Below are 20,453 nucleotides of genomic sequence, written 5' to 3' on the forward strand. Positions count from 1 at the left end.
TACCTTTAGGAGTTCACAATCTTAGCTGGGTCTCTTTAGACTCTTAAGAGTTGGCTGAGGGAACTTCCCTGGTGGTCCAGTGGTTAAGAATCCACCTTCTGGGCTTCCCTGGTGGCGCAGTGGTTGAGAGTCCGCCTGCCGATGTAGAGGACACGAGTTCGAGCCCTGGTCCGGGAAGATCCCACATGCCACGGAGCGGCTGGGCCCGTGAGCCATGGCCGCTGAGCCTGTGCATCCGGAGCCTGTGCTCCGCAATGGGAGAGGCCACAGCAGTGAGGGGCCCGCCTAACGCAAAAAAAAAAAAAAAAAAAAAAAAAGAATCCACCTTCCAATGCAGGGGACATGGGTTCGATCCCTGGTCGGGGAACTAAGATCCCACATGCCGCGGAGCAACTAAGTCTGCGCCACAACTACTGAGCCTGTGCACCACAGCTGGAGAGAAGCCGGTGCACTGCAACAAAAGATTCCACGTGCCGCAACTAAGACCCGATGCAGCCAAAAATAAATAAATATTTAAAAAAAGAAAAAGAGTTGGCTGAGGCACATTTGCAGCAACATGGATGGACCTAGAGATTATCATGCTAAGTGAAGTCAGAAAGAGAAAGACAAACACCATATGATATCACTTATATGTGGAATCTAAAATATGACACAAATGAAATCATCTACAAAACAGAAACAGAGTCACAGACGTAGAGAACAGACTTGTGGTTGCTAAGGGGGAGGGGGCGTGGGGGAGGGATGGATTGGGAGTTTGGGACGGGCAGATGCAAACTATTATATATAGGATGGATAAACAACAAGGTCCTAATGTATAGCACAGGGAATTATATACGATATTCTGTGATACACCATAATGGAAAAAATCTGGAAAAGAATGTACATATATGTATAACTGAATCACTTTGCTGCACAGCAGAAATTAACACATTGTAAGTCAACTATAGTTCAATAAAATGAATTTAAAAAAAAAGAAGTTGGCTGAGGCAGAGACAGGTAGATTCCCAAGCCTCAGTTTCACCATCTGCATGCAGGGCCGAGTCTGGAATGTGCTGAGACTTCCAGACTTCATTTCTTATACAGAGAATTACCCATAATTCTTCTATCCAGAGAAAAATGCTGCCAATGTTTGGTGTAACCATTCAGACTTTTCTCTCTGCATGCTTGTGTGTATAAATTATTTTTGTTATATTTTTCCAAAAATGAATGAAAACATACTGTTTTATAAACTTTATAGCTTGGTGCTATATTTTGACAATTATTTTTCTTGTCAATAAATCCTCCTCATTATTCATGGCTATGAGGAAGGTTGAAAAGCCTGAATGTAAACCAAGGCCATTGGGTGTTGAGGAGGCCACAGAAGCCGGTGAGAATACAGGAAAGAGAGGGCAGGGACAGATCAAGGACCTCTGGCCCCTCGGCTTGACTATTAGGTTTCTGACTGGTTATTAGATAGACTCATTAGGGATACTCAGCTGAACTTTGGAGCCTTCTATTCTCTTTTGACTCTTAGTTCAAGTTTTGCTTAACATTTAAAAAAATATTAAAATGTACCGAAAACAATGTAACATACCCATGGCTCACCACCCTGCCTTCATGTTAGCTAAATCCTTGTGGCCTTTTTGCATGCCGAAGATCTGGAGCCTCAGCAGTCTCCATCACCAGCCCTGGATTCCAGCTGCCAGGACGGCACCTTTGGGGTGGTCATGATCTTTCTCTCCAAGTCTGGTCTCTCTCCAACGTCTTCCTAGATGCTCTTGCCAGAAATCTGGCTGTCATCTCTGACCACTTCTTCATCCTCACATCAACTCCTGCCGTTTCTGCCCCCAAAGTGCACCTCCAAGTGGGCCAGGTCACACCCATGGCCCAACTCTGGTCCAAGTCACTGCTTTCTCTCGTAGGACCCCTGCTAGCCTAGATGGCTCCTTTGTGAACATAGAACAAGGAACTCCTTTCCTTCACAAAGACACAACTTATTGGAAACACAGTTCAGTGAGCAGTGACACCTTTGAGCAAATAAGAAAGAGGTGCCTTTTCCTTTGGTCAGACTCAGCTCTGTGCCAGGGCTCATGGATTTTAGTTCCCACTAGCCTTCTTGGGTGAGGTGCTCTTTTACAGTGAGCAGCCCGCATATCTGTATCTGGAGGCCCGTCTTTTGCCTGGACTGCTGTGCTAGCCTCTGGGGGCAGGGGGATATATGCTTCCATTCCTGGCTCTTCCAATCCATTTTTCACATGTAGCCAGAGTAACAGACACACACCACACACCCCACCCCTACCTCTGGTTTACTCCCCAGCTAAAAGCATAACAATGGCCTCCTGGTGTTCTTGGAATAGAGTCCAAACTTCCTAACCTGGATGATAGGCCCTGCATGGCCAGGTCCCTGCTGCCCTTATCCAGCTGTGAAGCACCTTGTGTGCTGAGCCAGGGGACTTGGACTCTGGTCTGTGATGACAGAGAACAGGGTGAGGGGCAAATTCCCCAGGGTCATAGCAGCTGTGTGGAGGGGCTGAGGGTGGACATCAGAGAGCACCAAGGTGCTAGGTGAACTGCCATGGTGTGGGGTGTAGGCCGTCCACAAGGGCAAGGACTCCTGAGCTGTTCCAGACCCTGCGTACCCCTCCAGGCTAATTCCCCAGTGATCAGAGAGTGCAGAATGCACTCCCTGCTCCATCATAGTCCAGCTATTTGAGCCTGGGATTTATGATGAACAAATATCCAGGAGCTGGCCAATGAGGTGCCATCCAGGACCTGGTCCCTGGAAGTGGAGCGTGCCCTTGCAGTCTCTCCTGGATGCCAGGTGGAGGCTGAGGGCAGTGGCTGCCCTGGACACTCAAGGCTCTTGTGGTAGCAGGTGAGAGGTTATGGGTGGAAGGACAGTGTTCTTAACTGTGGCCTGGAGCTCTGGAGCCTCCTCTGGCTCTCAAGGCTGGTCTATTTTTGGTGTTTGGCTCTTATGCCACCTCAACAGCCTGAAAATTTGCAAACAAGTGGGAAGAAGCCTTTGTTGAAACTTGTACTTGGTAACACAGGACTACTGCAGTGTATGGTCCCTGGGAGAGGGACACATGCTTGGCTGCTGCATGGTGCCACCCCAATGTATGGAGAAGCTGAGAGAGCCAGGGAAAGGGGAAAGAGGGGGAGGGGGGGTACTTCATAACCAGAGATTTGTATATGTTATTTTATTAAAGCCTCTAAACAACTTCAGAAGGCAGATTCTTAGAGAAGACTATGTTACATGCCCAAGGCCATGCATGGAGACAGGATCAAATGCAGACCTTTCTGCTGACTCTACACCTTCTCCCAGTGGTTGTGGCCTATTTCCTCTTGGGTAGAAGCAGAAAGACTTGAGCAGAGTCATCCCCGGTTCTGGGGGGTGGGAGGATAAGCCACTCACATGGCTTCTTCTCTCTCCCCCAGGGCTGCCAGGAAGTCATACAGGGACTCCTACCTCTCTCTTGAACTTTGAGATCCAGACACAGAAGTCTTCCATGGCTCCTTATCAAATCCAAAAATACCAGGAAAATTATCGCAAATGGGTCGTGGGCTTGTTCTCCAAGGTGATGACCGAGCACCTTCCCATCACCTTCCACCACATCCTAAAGCTGCCCCGAAACCTTGTGCTCTTGCTTGTGGGGGCCTCTTGCCCTATTCCTGGTCTCTGGCTCCTGGGTCCTGGCCTTCATGGCCAGCCTCGCCCTCCCTGCTGCCCTGAGGTTTCTTGCCAAATACCACTGGATCCAGTTTGAGGTCATGTCTTTGCACACAGACATGTCTGACATCACCAAATCCTACTTCAGTGAGAGTGGCTCCTGCTTCTGGGTGGTTGAGTCTGAGGGGCAGGTGGTGGGCATGGTGGGAGCGCTGCCTGTTAAGAAGCCCACCCTGTGGAATGAGCAGTTGCAGCTGCTTCACCTACGTGTGGCTCTGGAGCACCGTGGTCAGGGGATAAGTAAAAGCCCTGGTCAGGACTGTCCGAGTCTGCGTGGCACCAGGGCTACAGCGAAGTGGTCCTCAGCACCAGCATGCTGCAGTACTCTGCCCTGGCCCTTTACCAGCGCCTCGGCTTCTGGATGATGGGCTAGTTTTTCTTCTCCACAAGCTATAGGCTAGGTGTTGTCCCTGCAATTCAATTTATCTACCGTCTCCCCTTTGCTCAGGTCTCTCAGGCACTGGAGCAAGGAGGGGGCCTATGATCTGTGTCGTTGTGGATTAGTTTGGAGGAGTCGGCTCTGCTGCGGTAATAAGCAAACCCTGAAGTCTCACTGCGACGGCACAGGAAAAGCTTACTGCTTGTTCACATTGGAACCCAGTGGCCTTGGTGGTGGGGTGGCTCTGCTCTATTCAGTTTTTGGGGTTGCTACTGTTTCATTTATCTAGTGCCACGAGAATGTTGCATAAAAAACCACCACAAAATAATGATAAACATTTTTTTAGCTCATGAGCCTGTGGGTCGGCAGCTTAGGCTAAGCTCGGCTGGGCCGCCCCTTAGATCTCCAGGTGTCATGCCCTGCCTCTTCAGTGCGAGGAAATGCGAAGTCATGTGGAGAAGGAGTGTGAGAAGAATCCACGTGAGAAGGATCAGGGCCAATGATGCCATCAGTCTGTTATGGCCCCCAAGGTCTCTGCTGAAGGGGAAGAAGGCAGCCAGGGACAGTGTGGGATTTGACATGGACTAGACCTAGAAGTGGCACAACCCACATCCCACTGGCCAGGACCAGGTCATGATTTAAATCAAGCTTCTGTTGCCTCTTGAGTTGTGTCTACTAAAGGCTAATGGCCCCGAAGGAAGCTGGAATGAGGCTAGGAGGTAGCTCTGGACCCAAGGCACCTGTGTCTGCTGAGAGTCTCTGGGCCCACCTGATGGCTACCCTAACCAGACACTGTCTGACACCAAGTCAACAAAAGGGCTCTCACCGTGTTATGCTGCATTTCTTTTCCTTGACTGGTGCTTTCAGATTGAAGTTCCCCACACACCTCAGGGAGACACTGCATAGCTCCCTGCACCTCTACAGATGGGAAATAAATAACCCTCTGCTGCTGCTTTACTATGAGTCAATCAGAAGTTATTTTCTATAAAAACACAAACAAAAAGGGACTTACTCTTGCCTAGAATTAAGATAATACCATTGTAACAAACATCCCTGTGGGCAAGGCCACTGTGGAGAAAGTATTGCTCCTAAACCATCACTAATCTTAGTCATCATTCTACCCAAGACTCTTTAGAAGGTTACTACTTCTAAATTACACATGGACAACAAGATAAGTTTTATTAAACCAGACTCATAAAAGTAAGGATTGTGCTCCTCCAGGCAGATAAAATATAATTCCAAGGCTCTGAGGAAAATACTCTTATGTCAGTTCCAAGGAACTTTTCTCCCCAAGAGTTGATTGGTCACTTTCTGTGGAAGAAAAGAAAGGCAGGAAAGAAAGTTAGATACTCTTGCCACTAGAGGCAGACAGCCACTCCTCACCCCAGACATGTTGCTGAAGAGACCAGTGTTGTTCTCCCCAAATCTTGTTTATCTTTCCCAGCTACAGAAACTATGGTAATTATACAAAAAAATACTTCCTGAAGTGTTTAGGGAAGATGATCTGTAGTCTATTATAGTCTATACAGAAATATAATATTAATATAATCCTAATAGACTAATCCATCTATCAGTTCACAAACACACAAGCACAATAAGAGGCCTGGCCTTGTGATGCTGACACACCAGACAGGCCATGTAGTGCCTGGGGCATCCCCACTTGAGGGAGCCCAGCCTGAGCTGCGGTATGCGCTCCAGAAGCAGCTCTCCAATCCCACATCGGTCTGGTATGAACTCGTCTCTTGGTTTCTGACTTTCAGAGTCCTCTGGGGGTGAAGTGAGGTGGTTGGGAAAGAAATGAGAACACTGAAGGATCTGGACCTTCAGGCATAGTAGCCCATCTGCTTTCTCAAGGAATTAATTGGTAGCAAGTCCCCTGGCCTGTGAGGTTCTGGGACTTGCAGTACCACTGATTCTACTGGGGCTGTGGGCAGGAAATGGTAGTGGCTTCAAGGCTCTGAGTACCCAAACTGCCAACTTGTATGCTACACTTGGACATTTTCCAATTTATTTAAAAAGTTCTAGTGGTATATGATTCACCCATAAGGGGCATAAAACTATCATTTGGGACTCTGGATGAAAACTCATCCGTTCTGAAAGATGTGGGCATTTCCAGCATGGCATCTAAACTGGCACCCAAGTATGAAATTTGGTTTCATTCCAAATGTATGCCTGGAAGGTACCTTATTTATTAAACAATTTTAAAACATTAAAACAATTTTTTTTTTGGCCGTGCCGTGCGGCATGTGGGATCTTAGTTCTCTGGCCAGGGATCAAACCTGTGCCCCCTGCAGTGGAAGCATTGAGTCTTAACCACTGGACCATCACGGAAGTCCTTGGAAGATGCCTTTTTTAGATTTGCCTTTCTAGATTTTCAGATTTGAAGTCTAGTTACAGGTGCTTTTATCTTCTAAATTTTAGTAGTGGTACAATGCGTTATGAGCTTAAGTCCACTCTCCAAATGTGGTTAATTCAAACAGGTCAGCTGTGTTTTTCTCAATTTCTCTTTCCCCTGATAAATCTCATCAATCCTGCTCTAGGACTGACTGACCTTTTTATATAGCTGGGCTCGCAGCCGGTATGACTTATATTCCAATCTCCTCTTTTCCTCTTCTCTCTTTTTCTGTACTTCTGGAAGCTGTTCATAAATCCTTAGAAATGGCACCGATGGAAAGACAGAAAGCAGTGAGGCCACCTGACCACAGAGGCACATGATCACTCCTCCCCACATCTCCCTAAGCTCTACTGCTCTCCAGGCACTCAGTCCCTCAGACAGGCTGTGGGCCTGTTGTGTGCCCAGCTGCCTGTTAGACACTTGGAAACAAAGAACCCTGGCCTGGAGCGCTCATGATCTAAAAAGGGATACAGATAAAAACATAATAAAATCCTGCTAATAGTGGTTACTTATGGGAAAGAAGTGGAATAAGGGGTGGAGATGAACTTCTTTTCACTCTATATGGAAAAATGTATGGTTTCAATATAGGATAATGACTTTGTATTACTACCATATTTTTAAGCATGAAAAATAATGCAAAAGAAAATACAATAATCGTCATATCTACAAAATGCTACATAGAGTTATAGGAAAAGAAACAAAACTTATTCTGATTGAAGGAGGTCAAGGAAGACCAGAGAGGAGACTAAGCTTGAGGTAGGTCTTGAAGAATAGTTAGGAGCAGAAAGGGGAGGTGGGGAGAAGGGAGTGTTGGTAAGAATGGAGTCAAGGCTTCACGGAGAGAGTGTAGGGGAACAGGAGGGAAGCAAATGGGGTGAAGGTCTCGTAGCCATGTGAAAACCTTGGGCTCTGTCCTATCAGGGACTGGATGCCACTGATTTTAAGTAGGGAGGAACATGATCAAACATGCATTTGATAAATACACTCTAACTGGAAATAATGTAAATCTCCAACAAAAGAACAGTTAAACAAATTATGGGATATAATAAAATTATTACAAAGCATAAAATGTTTCAAATAGTTTTTATGCTATGGGAAAACGTTCACAATACAATGTTAAGCAAAATAAAGCAGGCTACAAACCTGTATATATAGTATGATAAACAATCTGGGGAGAAAGAAGTGTGTTAACACAGGTCTCTGCAAAATCCCCATAGAAACAGGACTGGTGTTAGTTATGTTTAGATGGAAGAATTACGAGTGACATTTATTTTCTTCTTTCTAATTTTTTCTATATTTTCCAAAGTTTTCTATAATCTGAAAAAAAATCATTGATAATGATGTAGCGGCTCTGTGGAAAAGAGATTAGAGAAGATAAAGAGCAGAAGTGGGAGAAGAGCAGTCCTCCGAGAGAGGAGGCCAAGCCCGCATCAAGGCAGTGAGGAGAATGGGTTCCAGAGTAATCATGAAGGCGAGTCTCCAGGACGCACTAGCCGGCTGCACGTGCAGTGCAGGGTCACGGAGCTGGAGGCAATAGCTCCCCAGCTTTTCTAGTGGGTGAGTGGGTGGCCCAAGTAAGTGTGGGAGAGGAAAATGGGTAGTTCCACTTTGGACACAGTGAGGATAATCACTAACTGAAAACACAAAAGTGGAGGTCAGGAAAGAGACCAAAGAAGAACAAACATATATTTTAAAAAGTCACTGTTGGGCTTCCCTGGTGGCGCAGTGGTTGAGAGTCCACCTGCCGATGCAGGGGACACGGGTTCGTGCCCCGGTCCGGGAAGATCCCACATGCCGCGGAGTGGCTGGGCCCGTGAGCCATGGCCGCTGGGCCTGCGCGTCCGGAGCCTGTGCTCCGCAACGGAAGAAGCCACAACAGTGAGAGGCCCGCATACCACACACACACACAAAAAGTCACTGTTGATGAAAACCACCATGAAGATAGCACATCACATCTGTTAGAATGGCTATTATCAAAAAAATATGAGATAAAAAATGCTGGTGAGGAGGTGAGAATGTGCTCTGTTGGTGGGAATGTAAACTGGTGCAGCCACTATGGAAAACAGTGTGGAGGTTCCTCAAAACATTAAAAATAGAACTGCTGTATGATCCAGCAATCCCACTTGTGGGTACATACCTGAAGGAGATGAAATCATGATCTCAAAAAGATATCTGCACCCCCATGTTTACTGCAGCACTATTTACAATAGTGAAGACATGGAAACAACGTATATGTCCATCGATGGATGAATGGATAAAGAAAATGTGATATATATATCTACATGTAATGGAACATACATATAATGGAATACATATAATGGAAAATGTGATATATATATAAATATGATGGAATAGCCATAAAAAAAGAAAAAAATCCTGCCATTTGCAACAACATGTATGGACCGTGAAGGCAATGTGCTAAATGTAAGTCAGACAGAGAAAGACAAAACTGTATGATCTCACTTATATGTGGAATCTAAAAGCATCAAACTCATAGAAACAGAGAACAGAATGGTGGTTGCCAGGAGCTGAGGGATGGGGGAATGGAGAGATGCTGGTCAAAGAGTATAAACTTCCAGTTTTATGATGAATAAGTTCTGGGGAGCAAATATGCAGCACAGTGACTGTAGTTAACAACACTGCACTGTATACTTGAAAGTTGCTATAACAGTAGAACTTTAACGCTCTCACTATAACAACAACAAGAAAAATAAAATGGTAATTATGTGAGGTGAAGGATTTGTTAACTAACTTTATTGTGGTAAACGTTTTGCAATACAAATGTATGTCAAATCATCACATTACATAGCTTAAACTTATACAATGTTAAATGTCAATTATATCACAGTAAAGCTGGAAAAAAAGTCACGGTTAGAGAAGGGATAACAAAGCCCATTGGAAAAAGACGAGTTATCCAAAGGAGAACATGTGATGTGCTTGGGCACATCTGCTTGGGCCAGTAAAGGTTGTATTCTAGGGCTGGAAAGCTGGGAGTAGGGCTAATCAGAGTAGCCAGAAATTGCATTTTGTACATGGATCCTTGAAAGCAATTACTACATACTACTGGAACTGTCTGTCTGCTCATGGTCTGGAGTCAACTATCTTTCATTTGTAGTACCTAGTCCAGTGCCTGGCGCATACCCAAATATATGCATTAATAAGTTAGTGAAAACACTTCTCTTAAAGGACACATTGGAAAAAATGTTTCAAGTTAAGAGAGTCAGGTTCTCTCTTCTTCAAATCTTTTCTCTTATCGGAAACGTTTAAACATCTTTGGTAGAGGTAGGTGATGGGAAAAGATGATGAGTAACACAGAGCTCCAAGTCCGCCACATGATACAGTTGAAGGAGTACTGGGTGGGGAGCCTGCTGCCGGACTCTAACCCCAGCTCTGGCCCTGACTTGCTGGCAACCTCTCTCTGGGTTACAGTTTCCTAAAAGTTAAAGGTAGACTAGATGATCTTGAAGATCCCATTCAACTCTATGATTCTCACATGGAAGTAGATGGCTTCTTTGAAAGGGGGCCATATCAGAAATAAAATGGAACAGAAGTACTCTAATGAAAATGTATCAATTTAAAACCTGTCTCTTCCTAGAAGATGGGTACTTAATCCACCCCTACAACTATACTTATATTTTAAAGCACAGATACCTTTCAGAAGATGCCCTACCTTCTTGCAGGCAAGCTTCATAGTCCCATAGAGCAAGGACTCCTCTTGCTGAGGTGAGAGTGTTATTAGCTGCCACACAATGAACACTATGTAATTTCCATTAATTAAATTTTGTGACACTCAGAATGAAGCAATAATTCTCAAAGTTTTTGGACTTTCGACACCTTTATGCTCCTAAAAATTGAGGGCAATTTTGGTGAATGTGGATTTTATCTATTGATACTTACTGCATTAGAAATTAAAACATTTTTAAAAAATTAAAAAAATACTTATTTCACAACCTAAGTGTCCATCAACAGATGAATGGATAAAGAAGGTGTGGTATGTATATACAGTGGAATACGACTCAGCCATAAAAAGAATGAAATTCTGCCATTTGCAACAACATGGATGGACCTAGAAGGTATTATGCTTAGTGAAACAAGTCAGACAGAGACAGACAAATACTGTATTACATCATTGATGTGTGGAGTCTAGAAAATAAAACAAATGAATGTATATAACAAAACAGAAACAGACTCACAGATACAGAGAACAAACCACTGGTTACTAGTGAGGAGAAGGAAGGAGGGAGGGGCAAAATAGGGGTATAGGATTAGGAGATACAAAGTATGTATCAAATAAATAAGCAACAAGGATATATTGTATAGCACGGGGAAACATAGCCATTATTTTGTAATAATTTTAAATGGAGTATAACCTATAAAAATATTGCACTATGTTTTATGCCTGAAACTAATATAACATTGTAAATCAACTATACTTCAATAAAAAAACTTGTTTCTTAATTTATTAAAAGAAATAAGCCTGTTACATGCTAACATATAAAATAAATATACTTTCCAAAACAAAAATAAGAAGAGTGGCATGTTATACATATTTTGCAAATCTCTTTAATGTCTGGTTTAATAGAAGACAGCTGAATTCTTATATTTGCTTCTGTATTAAGTTTGCTGTTATATGTTGTTCTGGTTAAAGTGTACATTAAAAAAATCCAGTTTACACACATATGTAATTGGAAAAGAAAAGAGTATTTTAATATTCTTTTCAGATAATTGCTGATTTTCTTTTTTTTTTGGCCACTCAGCTTTCGGGATGCAGGATCTTAGTTTCCCAACCAGGGACTGCACCCTCAGCAGTGAAAGCGCCAAGTCTTAACCACTGGACCACCAGGGAATTCCCTGATTTTCTTGATACTATACCAAATCTTGACAAGTGGTAGTTTAAATGTTGACATATTTACTTATATAATATGAAAAACACTACAATTATTTATGTCACTGCTGATCTCATCAGAAAAGTCTAAGTACTGGGAGATACTCAATCTCATAGTGGTAGACACAAGTTTTCTAGAATTCTATTCTTTACGTGAAAGCTCAGATTTTCTCTTTGGCAATAAATACTGTCAGCTGTTTTCCCGGAGAAGTGACAGATTCACTTCCTCATTTTCAAGAAAATATCTGCCATATACCCAATTTGGAATAATTAGTTTATCAGTCATTCTTTCAAGTAAAAGCTATGTTCCATGAAAAAGGCAGCTAGTTCAGCTCACTACACAAACCAAGGCTTTTCCTTGAACCAATCATCATATCTTGGTATGCAGCAGAAGTGCTTTATGTGTACTTCCATTACACTGCTGCCATGTGGCTGTGAAGAATAAAATGCCAACTAGACCAGCACAGTTTGGTCCACTGTCTCAAATAGTACTAAGGCATCAGCAGTTTTAGTCCTCCCTTCATTACTTTTGCATCATCTGTACAAATGTCAATACAGTTTAAAAGACACATAATATCCTAGTATTATTTTGAAATTTGTTTTGACCTGGCAAATCCCCCGAAAGTGTCTCAGCAACTTCCAGAGGCCCACGGACCACACTTTGAGAACCACTTGATTAAAGCATCCCTTTGAAATACCTATAAGGAAATGGTTTACTAAATGGAGAGTAAAAAGATTTCAAGAGGAATGCTTTAATTTACCTAAGATAAACTGTTTTCACGCACTATGCCAACTATAAAACTGTTCTTAATAAAGGAAGTCTCCAATGACCCCCTAAGAGGTAACCAACCATTAACTTAGTTATATGGCAGTCTCATGAGCAATATATGCATATTTCTAATTAATTAATTGCTAAGGAATGCAAAGGCACAAAATTTCAAAAGGTCAAAAATTAGTCTTTCTCCAACCTCTGTACCCCAGTCACTCAGTTCCTTGTCCCAAAGGCAAAAACTATTACCAATTTTTTGGGTATCCTTCCAGAGATAGTCTATGCATATACAAGTATATGCATCTATGTAAGCACAAATACTTTTTTATTAAAGACTATAAATGGTGGCAGTGTACCCATGCTTCTGAAACTTGATTTTTTTTTAAGCCTAATTTACTGTGTCTTGGAGACTATTCCCCTATCTCTCATTGTACTGGATACAATTCCTAGTAAAAGGATTGCCTAGATGTAAGGCCCCAGGTATTTACTTTTATTTAAATATATTTTTTTTTATATTTGTTTCGAACAAACATAAGCCTGACTAAGGCAAGCAAATTAGTGGCAATTCTTTGTATTTTTTATATATGAGGCATCCATACCATGATCTTCTATTTTTCATTTCTTTTTTAGTGCCATATGTGAGAAACTATTTTTATAACTAATTTTCTCATAATGTATTGTTTTTCTTTTTTTTTTTTTATCTCTCATAATGTTTTAACTAGAGCATAATGCCTTTATTCTGGAGCCAAGCTGTAGCTCCTGACCTTTGGTGGCCTGATTTATACTTTTATAGTTACTTATTCTTTTGGCCTTACCATTTAGACCGCTGAATCATTTCCTTCTTTCCAATAGGCCTTTTCTTTTGGGCAGCCAGGAAGCCTAAGCAAAAGAAGAAGAGGTTTTTTTAATGGATTGTGTCTTTTTTTTTTAATTGAGGTATAGTTGATTTACAATATTAAATAAGTTTCAGGTGTACAACATAGTGATTCACAATTTTTAAAGGTTATACTCCATTTATAGTTATCAGAAAATATTAGCTATACTCCCTATGCTGTACAATATGTCCTTGTAGCTTATCTAGTTATTTTTTATTTATTTGCGGTACGCGGGCCTCTCACTGCTGTGGCCTCTCCCGCCGTGGAGCACAGGCTCCGGACGCGCAGGCTCAGCGGCCATGGCTCACGGGCCCAGCTGTTCTGCGGCATGTGGGATCCTCCCGTACCGGGGCACAAACCCGCGTCCCCTGCATCGGCAGGCGGACTCCCAACCACTGCGCCACCAGGGAAGCCCAGCTTATTTATTTTATCTCTGAATCCCCTACCCCTATCTTGGCCCTCCCCTCTTCCCTCTCCCCACTGGTAACCACTAGTTTGTTCTCAATATCTGTGAGTCTATTTCTTTTTGTTATATTTACTGGTTTGTTGTATTTTTTAGATTCCACATATAAGTGATGTAATACAGTATTTGTCTCTCTCTGTCTGACTTATTTCACTAAGCATAATACCCTCCAGGTTAATCCATGCTGTTGCAAGTGGCAAAATTTCATTCTTTTTTATGGCTGAGTAGCAGTGGTGTCACCCATACCAGCCCGTAAAAACTGAAGGACCTGAGGCTTGATTTATCTCTCTGTTTCCATACCAGCCCCTGAGAGCTGAAGGACACTTGCCCTGATTTATCTTTGTGTTCGTTTCAAAAGTACCTGGCATTTGGCAGAGATGTTTTGCAGCTGTACTTTGAGAGATACATGCTTTGAGAGGTATATAGTGGTGAACTCCCCCAAACCAGTTCTGACTTGACCATAAGAACAAGTGTGCACGGATGAAACCTGGAAGTGTCCAAAAGTTACCTTTGCTTTGTTACCATGCTATGATCTCTGCTCAAAGGGGGCATCTGTACTCTGCTAGGCACAATCTGTGCCATGTGCAAAGGACCATGGAAGCCTGTGCATGCCCTGGCTGCCCCCAGCTGCCCCTGAAAATCTCCACCCCTTTCCTTAAGCCCTAATGACCTACCTGCCTCCTAACCCTTAAAATCCCTTACTCTGCTCCCTTCAGGGAGAAAGTATATTTAGAACATGACCTCTCCTTTCTCCATTCCTTGATCAATGAATAAAGTCTATGCTCTGCTATGTCGAACCTGGTCTCATTCAACTGACATTTGTGACTCTAGGCAGAGGACCCATTGTGGGGTCCCCGACACTTAGGGGATCAGTAACAGGGGATTGTGCCTTAATAAGGAAGGGTGTGCTGCTCAAGAACTGTGAGAGGGAGCTGCTAGGACTTTGCGCCCCTACCCTGAGCTGGCAGTGCTGGGTGGTGAGTAATGGCCAAGGCCAAGGCCAGGGTTAGACTATGATGACTATGATAGCAGCCTGAGACTTCTGAAGACACAACACTGTGGCACAGACTAGACAGTGTGCATTGAAACACTGACCAGTTTACAGGTAAGGCTATGATGAAAGCATTAGGTAGTACTGTATAGTTTTCACAGATTTCACATATTCTTTTATTGAGATCTTACATCTAGCATAATTGTTAAGAGAACAGACTCTAGCGCCAGCCCACCAGGGTTCAAATCCCAGTTTAACAGGTGTGTAAATCTTGGGCAAGGTACTTAATCTCTCTTTGGCCCAGTTTTCTCATCTGTGAAACAGGGATATTAATAGTAGCACCTCAGAGAGGTTCTGCAAGCATTAAACAAGAACAATGTCTGGGCAAAACATAAGAGCTATATAAGTATTTATTATTATTATTATTATTGCTACCCTAAGAGGATGGCAAGCCTGGAATCAGCCCCAAGCCCCTCAAAACATTATACTTTTGGAACTAACTTGCTCATGGTGACAGAGCTGGTTTTTAAAAACACCATTCTTGGGAATTCCCTGGCGGTACAGTGGTTAGGACTCCATGCTTTCACTGCTGAGGGCCCAGGTTCAATCCCTGGTCAGGGAGCTAAGATTCCACAAGCCACGTGGTGCCCCCAAAACAAAAACAAACCCAAACACCATTCTCACTGCACACTCTCATTTTTAAAGTGTAGGCAAGAGTAACTGGGCTTATTTGGATTGTGAAAGTGCTGAGAGCTAAATTGGGCAGGTTCTGCTACCTAAGGAGATTTGAGTCTCAACAAGCAAAAGGTCACTTTCTTACCTGTAACTAGCCTGGCACTGAGCAGTGCTGCCTTGCATGAAGCAGACCTTGCCCTCTCTACCAAGTAATAGGAAAATGAACAGGAAGAGTATACCTCTCTTAGGGAGCAGGTGCATGGCATCCCGGTGGCCCTGCCATTCTCGCACAGTGTTGAACAGTGCCTCCCGTTCACTCTGTAACATGTTCTGCAGCTTCCTCTCCTGGACTATTAACTTCAGGCGCTTTATCCGTTCCCCAGAGCGGGAGATGAAGTCAGGTCTGTGAAGTTGCAGTGATTCCTGAGGAGGAGAAAAAGCCCCCAACCTCACATTAATGATGTACATTTTTCTCCAAGGGCCTAGAAAAAACAGTACCTGCCTAACAGGTTTGGAAAGCCTGTTTGTAACTTACAGAAAATATCTAGAGTTGAAGAATTATCTAACAACTCCCTGTGCAGGAAAGCTCTAGTAGGAAAATCAGAGGGATCAAAGAAATGCCTTTGGAATAAGCCAATAACTAAGACTGTGGCAATTACAACTCTCCCCAGTGTTGATGGGATAAAGCTTGGCCCATTGTGCTATTTTTAATTTCCCTTCAAAGAAATACATCATTAAAAAAAACATTTTCTGGACTTCCCTCGTGGTGCAGTGGTTAAGAATCCGCCTACCAATGCAGGGGACACAGGTTCGATCCCCGGTCCGGGAAGATCCTACAGGCCACGGAGCAACTAAGCCCTTGTGCCACAACTACTGAAGACCACGTGCCTAGAGCCTGTGCTCCGCAACAAGAGAAGCCACCGTAATGAGAAGCCTGTGCACCGCAAGGAAGAGTAGCTCCCACTCACCGTAACTAGAGGAAGCCTGCACGCAGCAATGAAGAACCAACGCGGCAATCAATCAATCAATCAATAATAAATAAATAATAAATAAATAAATAAATAAATAAATGTAAAAAACAAAACAAAAACATTTTCTTTAGCCCCCAGGTACTTATAAAGAAGAGAGCCAGTGCCTTTAAAACCCTGTGTTAAGCAGAAATCGGAGTTATGTAAATGCAGGAACAAATATAAGGCTGACGCAAACATCAGACCTCTACTGCACGCCACGTGCTGCTATCTATCTACAAACCCAATGAGCAGCTACACAACATCCTCCCTTCTATTGCCTGGCCCCCAGATGCTGAGGGTTATGCACGATTTATAACGGCTAACAGTAAGGCAGCCTTTGATTAATGAGTGTGAGAACAGATGAACTGTGGAGGTGCTAGAAACGAGGATCACTTGACTGTACTTCAGAAAGCCAAGTCTCAGGTTTAACTCTTTTGTATCTTGCTCCCTCTTCCTCCTTAAACATATGGCTCAAATTAACTCAATGTCATTGTACCTGTAGGGTTGCTCTCACAAATGGCTTCAGTGGATCTCTGCCTGGGCCTGCTAGTGAACTGTGGCTGTCCACGTGCTGTCCTTGCCAGTTCTGTTCCTGTAGTGGCTCCCTCCAAGGCACGGTGTTGGTTACTGGTGCAAACCAGGAGACACCAGGGCCATGAAACTTGGGCAGGTTTTCCTTCTTAGGACCAGACTTCACATTTTCCACAGGAACAAACCATGAAATTCCTATAGGAATTATTTTTAAGAAAAAAAAAGATTTTTCACTTTTTTCATCAGAGACGTGCACAATATAGGCTCTCAGGGACTCAGTTGTCAGCAGCCACCAGGATGCCCTGGAGTCTGCTTAACTGCAGGTGTGACTCAGTAATTGTAGTGCTGGATGCAGTCAGCCCTCTGTATCCATGTACACGGAATCCTTGGATTCAAGGGGCAGTACTATGCCATTTTATATAAAGGACTTGAGCATCCATGGATTTTGGTATCCATGAGTGGTCCCGGAACCAATCCCCTGCAGATACGGAGGGATGACTGTACTTTGAAAATTTGCCAAGGTGGTGCTGGGGAAAAGATAGGGTCAACATAAAGTCATTTAGAAACAAAGAATCATAGCTTTGCAAAAGACTTAAAATTCACTATTTTTCTACTAAGAAAGCAGAATTAGAAACTGACCTTCCCAGCAGCTCTGCTTATTCTTCCTTAACTTTCTGTCCCCAAGATAATTGTTAAGGAACCTTTTCTCTTCTATCTTTTCTTCTGACCAAGAGGTCACATCACTGTCCTCTTCTACTCTAGCTTCGCTAGAACTTGGAGTTGGGAAAGTCATTCCAACATCTCGAGTGTGTTTTCTGACACCATTCACAATCTCCAACGTACCTAAGGGGAAAGATCACAGCTATCTCTGGGAAGAGCCTTGAGACTTGGTTGGCAGGTATATTCAAGTCAGTAAATGAAAACTTAAAAAAAAAAACTAATCATATATTTTCTATTCTGCAAAGAAAAGGAATTGAGAAGATCTATAGTTTTCATATCTAAATCTGGTAAAATAGGGAATTCCTGGCAGTCCTGTGGTTAGGACTCCACACTTCCACTTCAGGGGGCACAGGTTCGATCCCTGGTTGGGGAACTAAGATCCCACGTGCCGCGCAGTGTGGCAAAAATAAATAAATAAATAAATAAATAAATCTGGTAAAATATTGAAAACAATCATTGAGACACATTTTTAACAAGTATCATTATGCAAAAATATTTGTTGAAGATAGTGCTTTGAATGAATGCAAAAGACAATGCAAGCAGAGTTGAAAGGTGATATAAACTGTTTTGGAATCATATTATTGTACTTACTATATCAAGCCTCTTCAAAGTTTTATTGTAATTTCGGTATGTGATACTTTATATTTCCTTATTTTTTAGAACAAGTTCGAGTTGTATTTTCTCTTATGATCATCAGAAAGTATCCTAACTATGATAAGTAATATACATGTTTTTCTTATTATGATACCTGAATAAGGAAGGGTAGTTTCACTATTACCATTAGAGTTGGATTTTTTTATTCCACTTCAGTAAATGAAAAAAATTTAAGCCTTCAAAATCGCGGGCTACTGTTTCCTCTTGGGTGGGGTGAAGGGGTATGAGGGAGAGAGAAGAAGAGAGGGAAGACGAGGGTAGAGATAGAGAAATGGAGGGTGTGTGTGTCTGTGACAGAGAGAGAGAGGGAGAGACGGTTTTCATTTGTCAGTTTAGATATTAGAGGGAAAGAACTACTAATATGGATTCAATGGGAAAAGGATTTCAGTTCTGGTCCCAAGTGAGAGGGACAGTAAGTGCTTATAGTCCTACTGGCAGTTACCCAGGTAAGGAAGAGGTTAACAGATGTAAAGACATGACTCGAAGGGAAAAATAATCAAGGAGCAAGTTTATTTCTGTATTATAAAGTCAAAAGATATAGGAAGTCATAAAGTGAAAAGCTTCCTTCCCACCCTTGTTCTCCATTCATTAAGTTTTTAACCCTGTGATTCCAGAGAATTTTTTGCACACATTAAAGCAATTCTCTTCCTTCATTTTTTAAATACATGTAGTAGCATGCTATACACTATTTTGTACCTTGCTTTTTCTTTTTAACTATATATCTTGGAGATCTTGACATATTAGTAGCAAGAGCTTCCTCATCCCATGTAGGACTTCATTATATGGATATACAATAATTTATTTAACAGTTTGGCTACTGATGGACATCTAAGTTGATTTTACTTTTCTGCTTATAATAAACAATACTCCAGTGGTTAATTCTGTACACTTGCCATTTTACACATATGCACTGTATATTTATAGGCTAAACTCCTAAAGTAAAAGTGCTGGGTCAAAGTAATTTTGAAAGAAACTGTCAAATAGGGGTTGTACTCCCAACTTATATTCCTACTAGAATGTACCTATTTCCTTACAGGCTTGCCCACAAACTTACTATCAAACTTAGATTTTTGTCAATCTGATAGGTGACAAGTGGCATTTGCGTATAGTTTTAATCTTCATTTCTTTTATTGTGAGTGAGGTTGAGTATCTTACCATAGTTTTAAGTGCTACCTGTATTTCAATGGAAATGTTTAAATTAATTTACCTGCTTGTATGCCCTTATTTAACATATGTACATTTTGCTTGTTGCAAAGGGTAGAGCTCGAGCTCCAGAAACTGCTGGTAGAAGACGAAACAGAATCAGAAGAAATATGGTCGCTCACCTGGAAAAACAAGAGATCCTGTCATCATTACCTGTAGTCAATGGCACAGTTACCCAAGGGATAAGAAAATACTATCACCAAGAGTCCTTTCTAATTCAATTCAAACTGTTGAGATAAGGTTGCCAGGAAGCTTGTGACAATGTGAACATACTACTACACACTTCGGGATGGGGAGGGGGATGCTGCTGCAGTTGGATACGGGCCTGAGCTGTTTTAAGAAGGCAGGACAGACTGGTTATGTTCCCAGGACTTGAAAAAACTCTGAAGAGGATGCGAGACAAAGATTAGCCTGGTGTGCCTTCAGAGTGAAATTCTGAGTTGACACCAGCATAAAATTTTGATGAGAGATAAAGAAGGCAGGGGATAACTAAAGAAACTGAGTGATGAACTGCAGAGAGTGTCTTCCAATAAGATCCGACTTAGAAACTTAAAAGGGTAAATGCCAAAGACCTGAGAGGCGCCATGAGAAGTCCTGAATGAGTGGAATATTGCAAAAAGCACTTAAAGACTTGAGGCCAAAAGGTTGTTTTTAGCAAGTAGAGCAATAAAGGGAGTTGATGATGGAGTGTTAGTGGATGACAAAAAGATTACCAAAATATAGTCGAACAAATACGATATAAAATAGTATTTCTTAAACTTGTTCATCAGAACAATCTCCTAAGGGAGGGTCCTAACCCAGAACAATGAATTGGAGTTTCTAGGTGAGGGCTCTGGGCATCTATATTTTGAATAAATGTCAGGTGCTTGTCTACTTAAGCACATTTGGTAGAGTAAATTGAAGCCCAAGTCAGGAAAGGAAACAGAGTATCTGCTTCCCTGAACTAGATAAACTATATTTCAGGGTCTTCAGGGAATTTGCAACAGATCCTGGAGGAGATAGGGCTGGCTATGTTAGATGTCTGGGGACAGGAAATACTTTAATTTTAAAAAAGATAACCATTGCAAACTGCAGGGTTTAATAATGATGACCTGTAAAATTCTAGCATGGATCACAAATTTGATAATTTGCAAGCATTTGGAGGTTAAAGAAGAGGAAAATTTAGCCAAGGTTCATTAAGGCTGGCAGAAT

The 20,453-nt window shown here is 42.4% G+C and overlaps 2 protein-coding genes across 2 annotated transcripts in view; one reads left to right on the forward strand and one right to left on the reverse strand.

Annotated features, from left to right (window-relative positions):
• Window positions 1-3,491: 3,491 nt before the first annotated feature.
• On the forward strand, window positions 3,492-4,196 carry NAT8 (N-acetyltransferase 8 (putative); the record flags this gene model as incomplete). The annotated part of the gene is given in 5 exon segments (XM_079721448.1): window positions 3,492-3,629; window positions 3,631-3,954; window positions 3,956-3,981; window positions 3,983-4,082; window positions 4,086-4,196. Coding segments are annotated over 5 exon segments (699 nt in total).
• Window positions 4,197-13,714: 9,518 nt separating this feature from the next.
• Window positions 13,715-20,453, reverse strand: part of ALMS1 (ALMS1 centrosome and basal body associated protein) — a gene marked incomplete at both ends in the record, with an annotated part of 241,255 nt that continues 234,516 nt past the window's right edge. Inside the window, 5 exons of the mRNA XM_079720378.1 lie at window positions 13,715-13,965; window positions 15,384-15,567; window positions 16,651-16,880; window positions 17,325-17,528; window positions 19,267-19,384. Coding sequence (XP_079576504.1) covers window positions 13,715-13,965; window positions 15,384-15,567; window positions 16,651-16,880; window positions 17,325-17,528; window positions 19,267-19,384 — 987 coding nt within the window. The remainder of the gene's footprint in view (window positions 13,966-15,383; window positions 15,568-16,650; window positions 16,881-17,324; window positions 17,529-19,266; window positions 19,385-20,453) is intronic.

The sequence above is a fragment of the Hyperoodon ampullatus genome (genome assembly GCF_949752795.1).
Source record: "Hyperoodon ampullatus genome assembly, chromosome: 15".
Lineage (NCBI taxonomy): Eukaryota > Metazoa > Chordata > Mammalia > Artiodactyla > Ziphiidae > Hyperoodon > Hyperoodon ampullatus.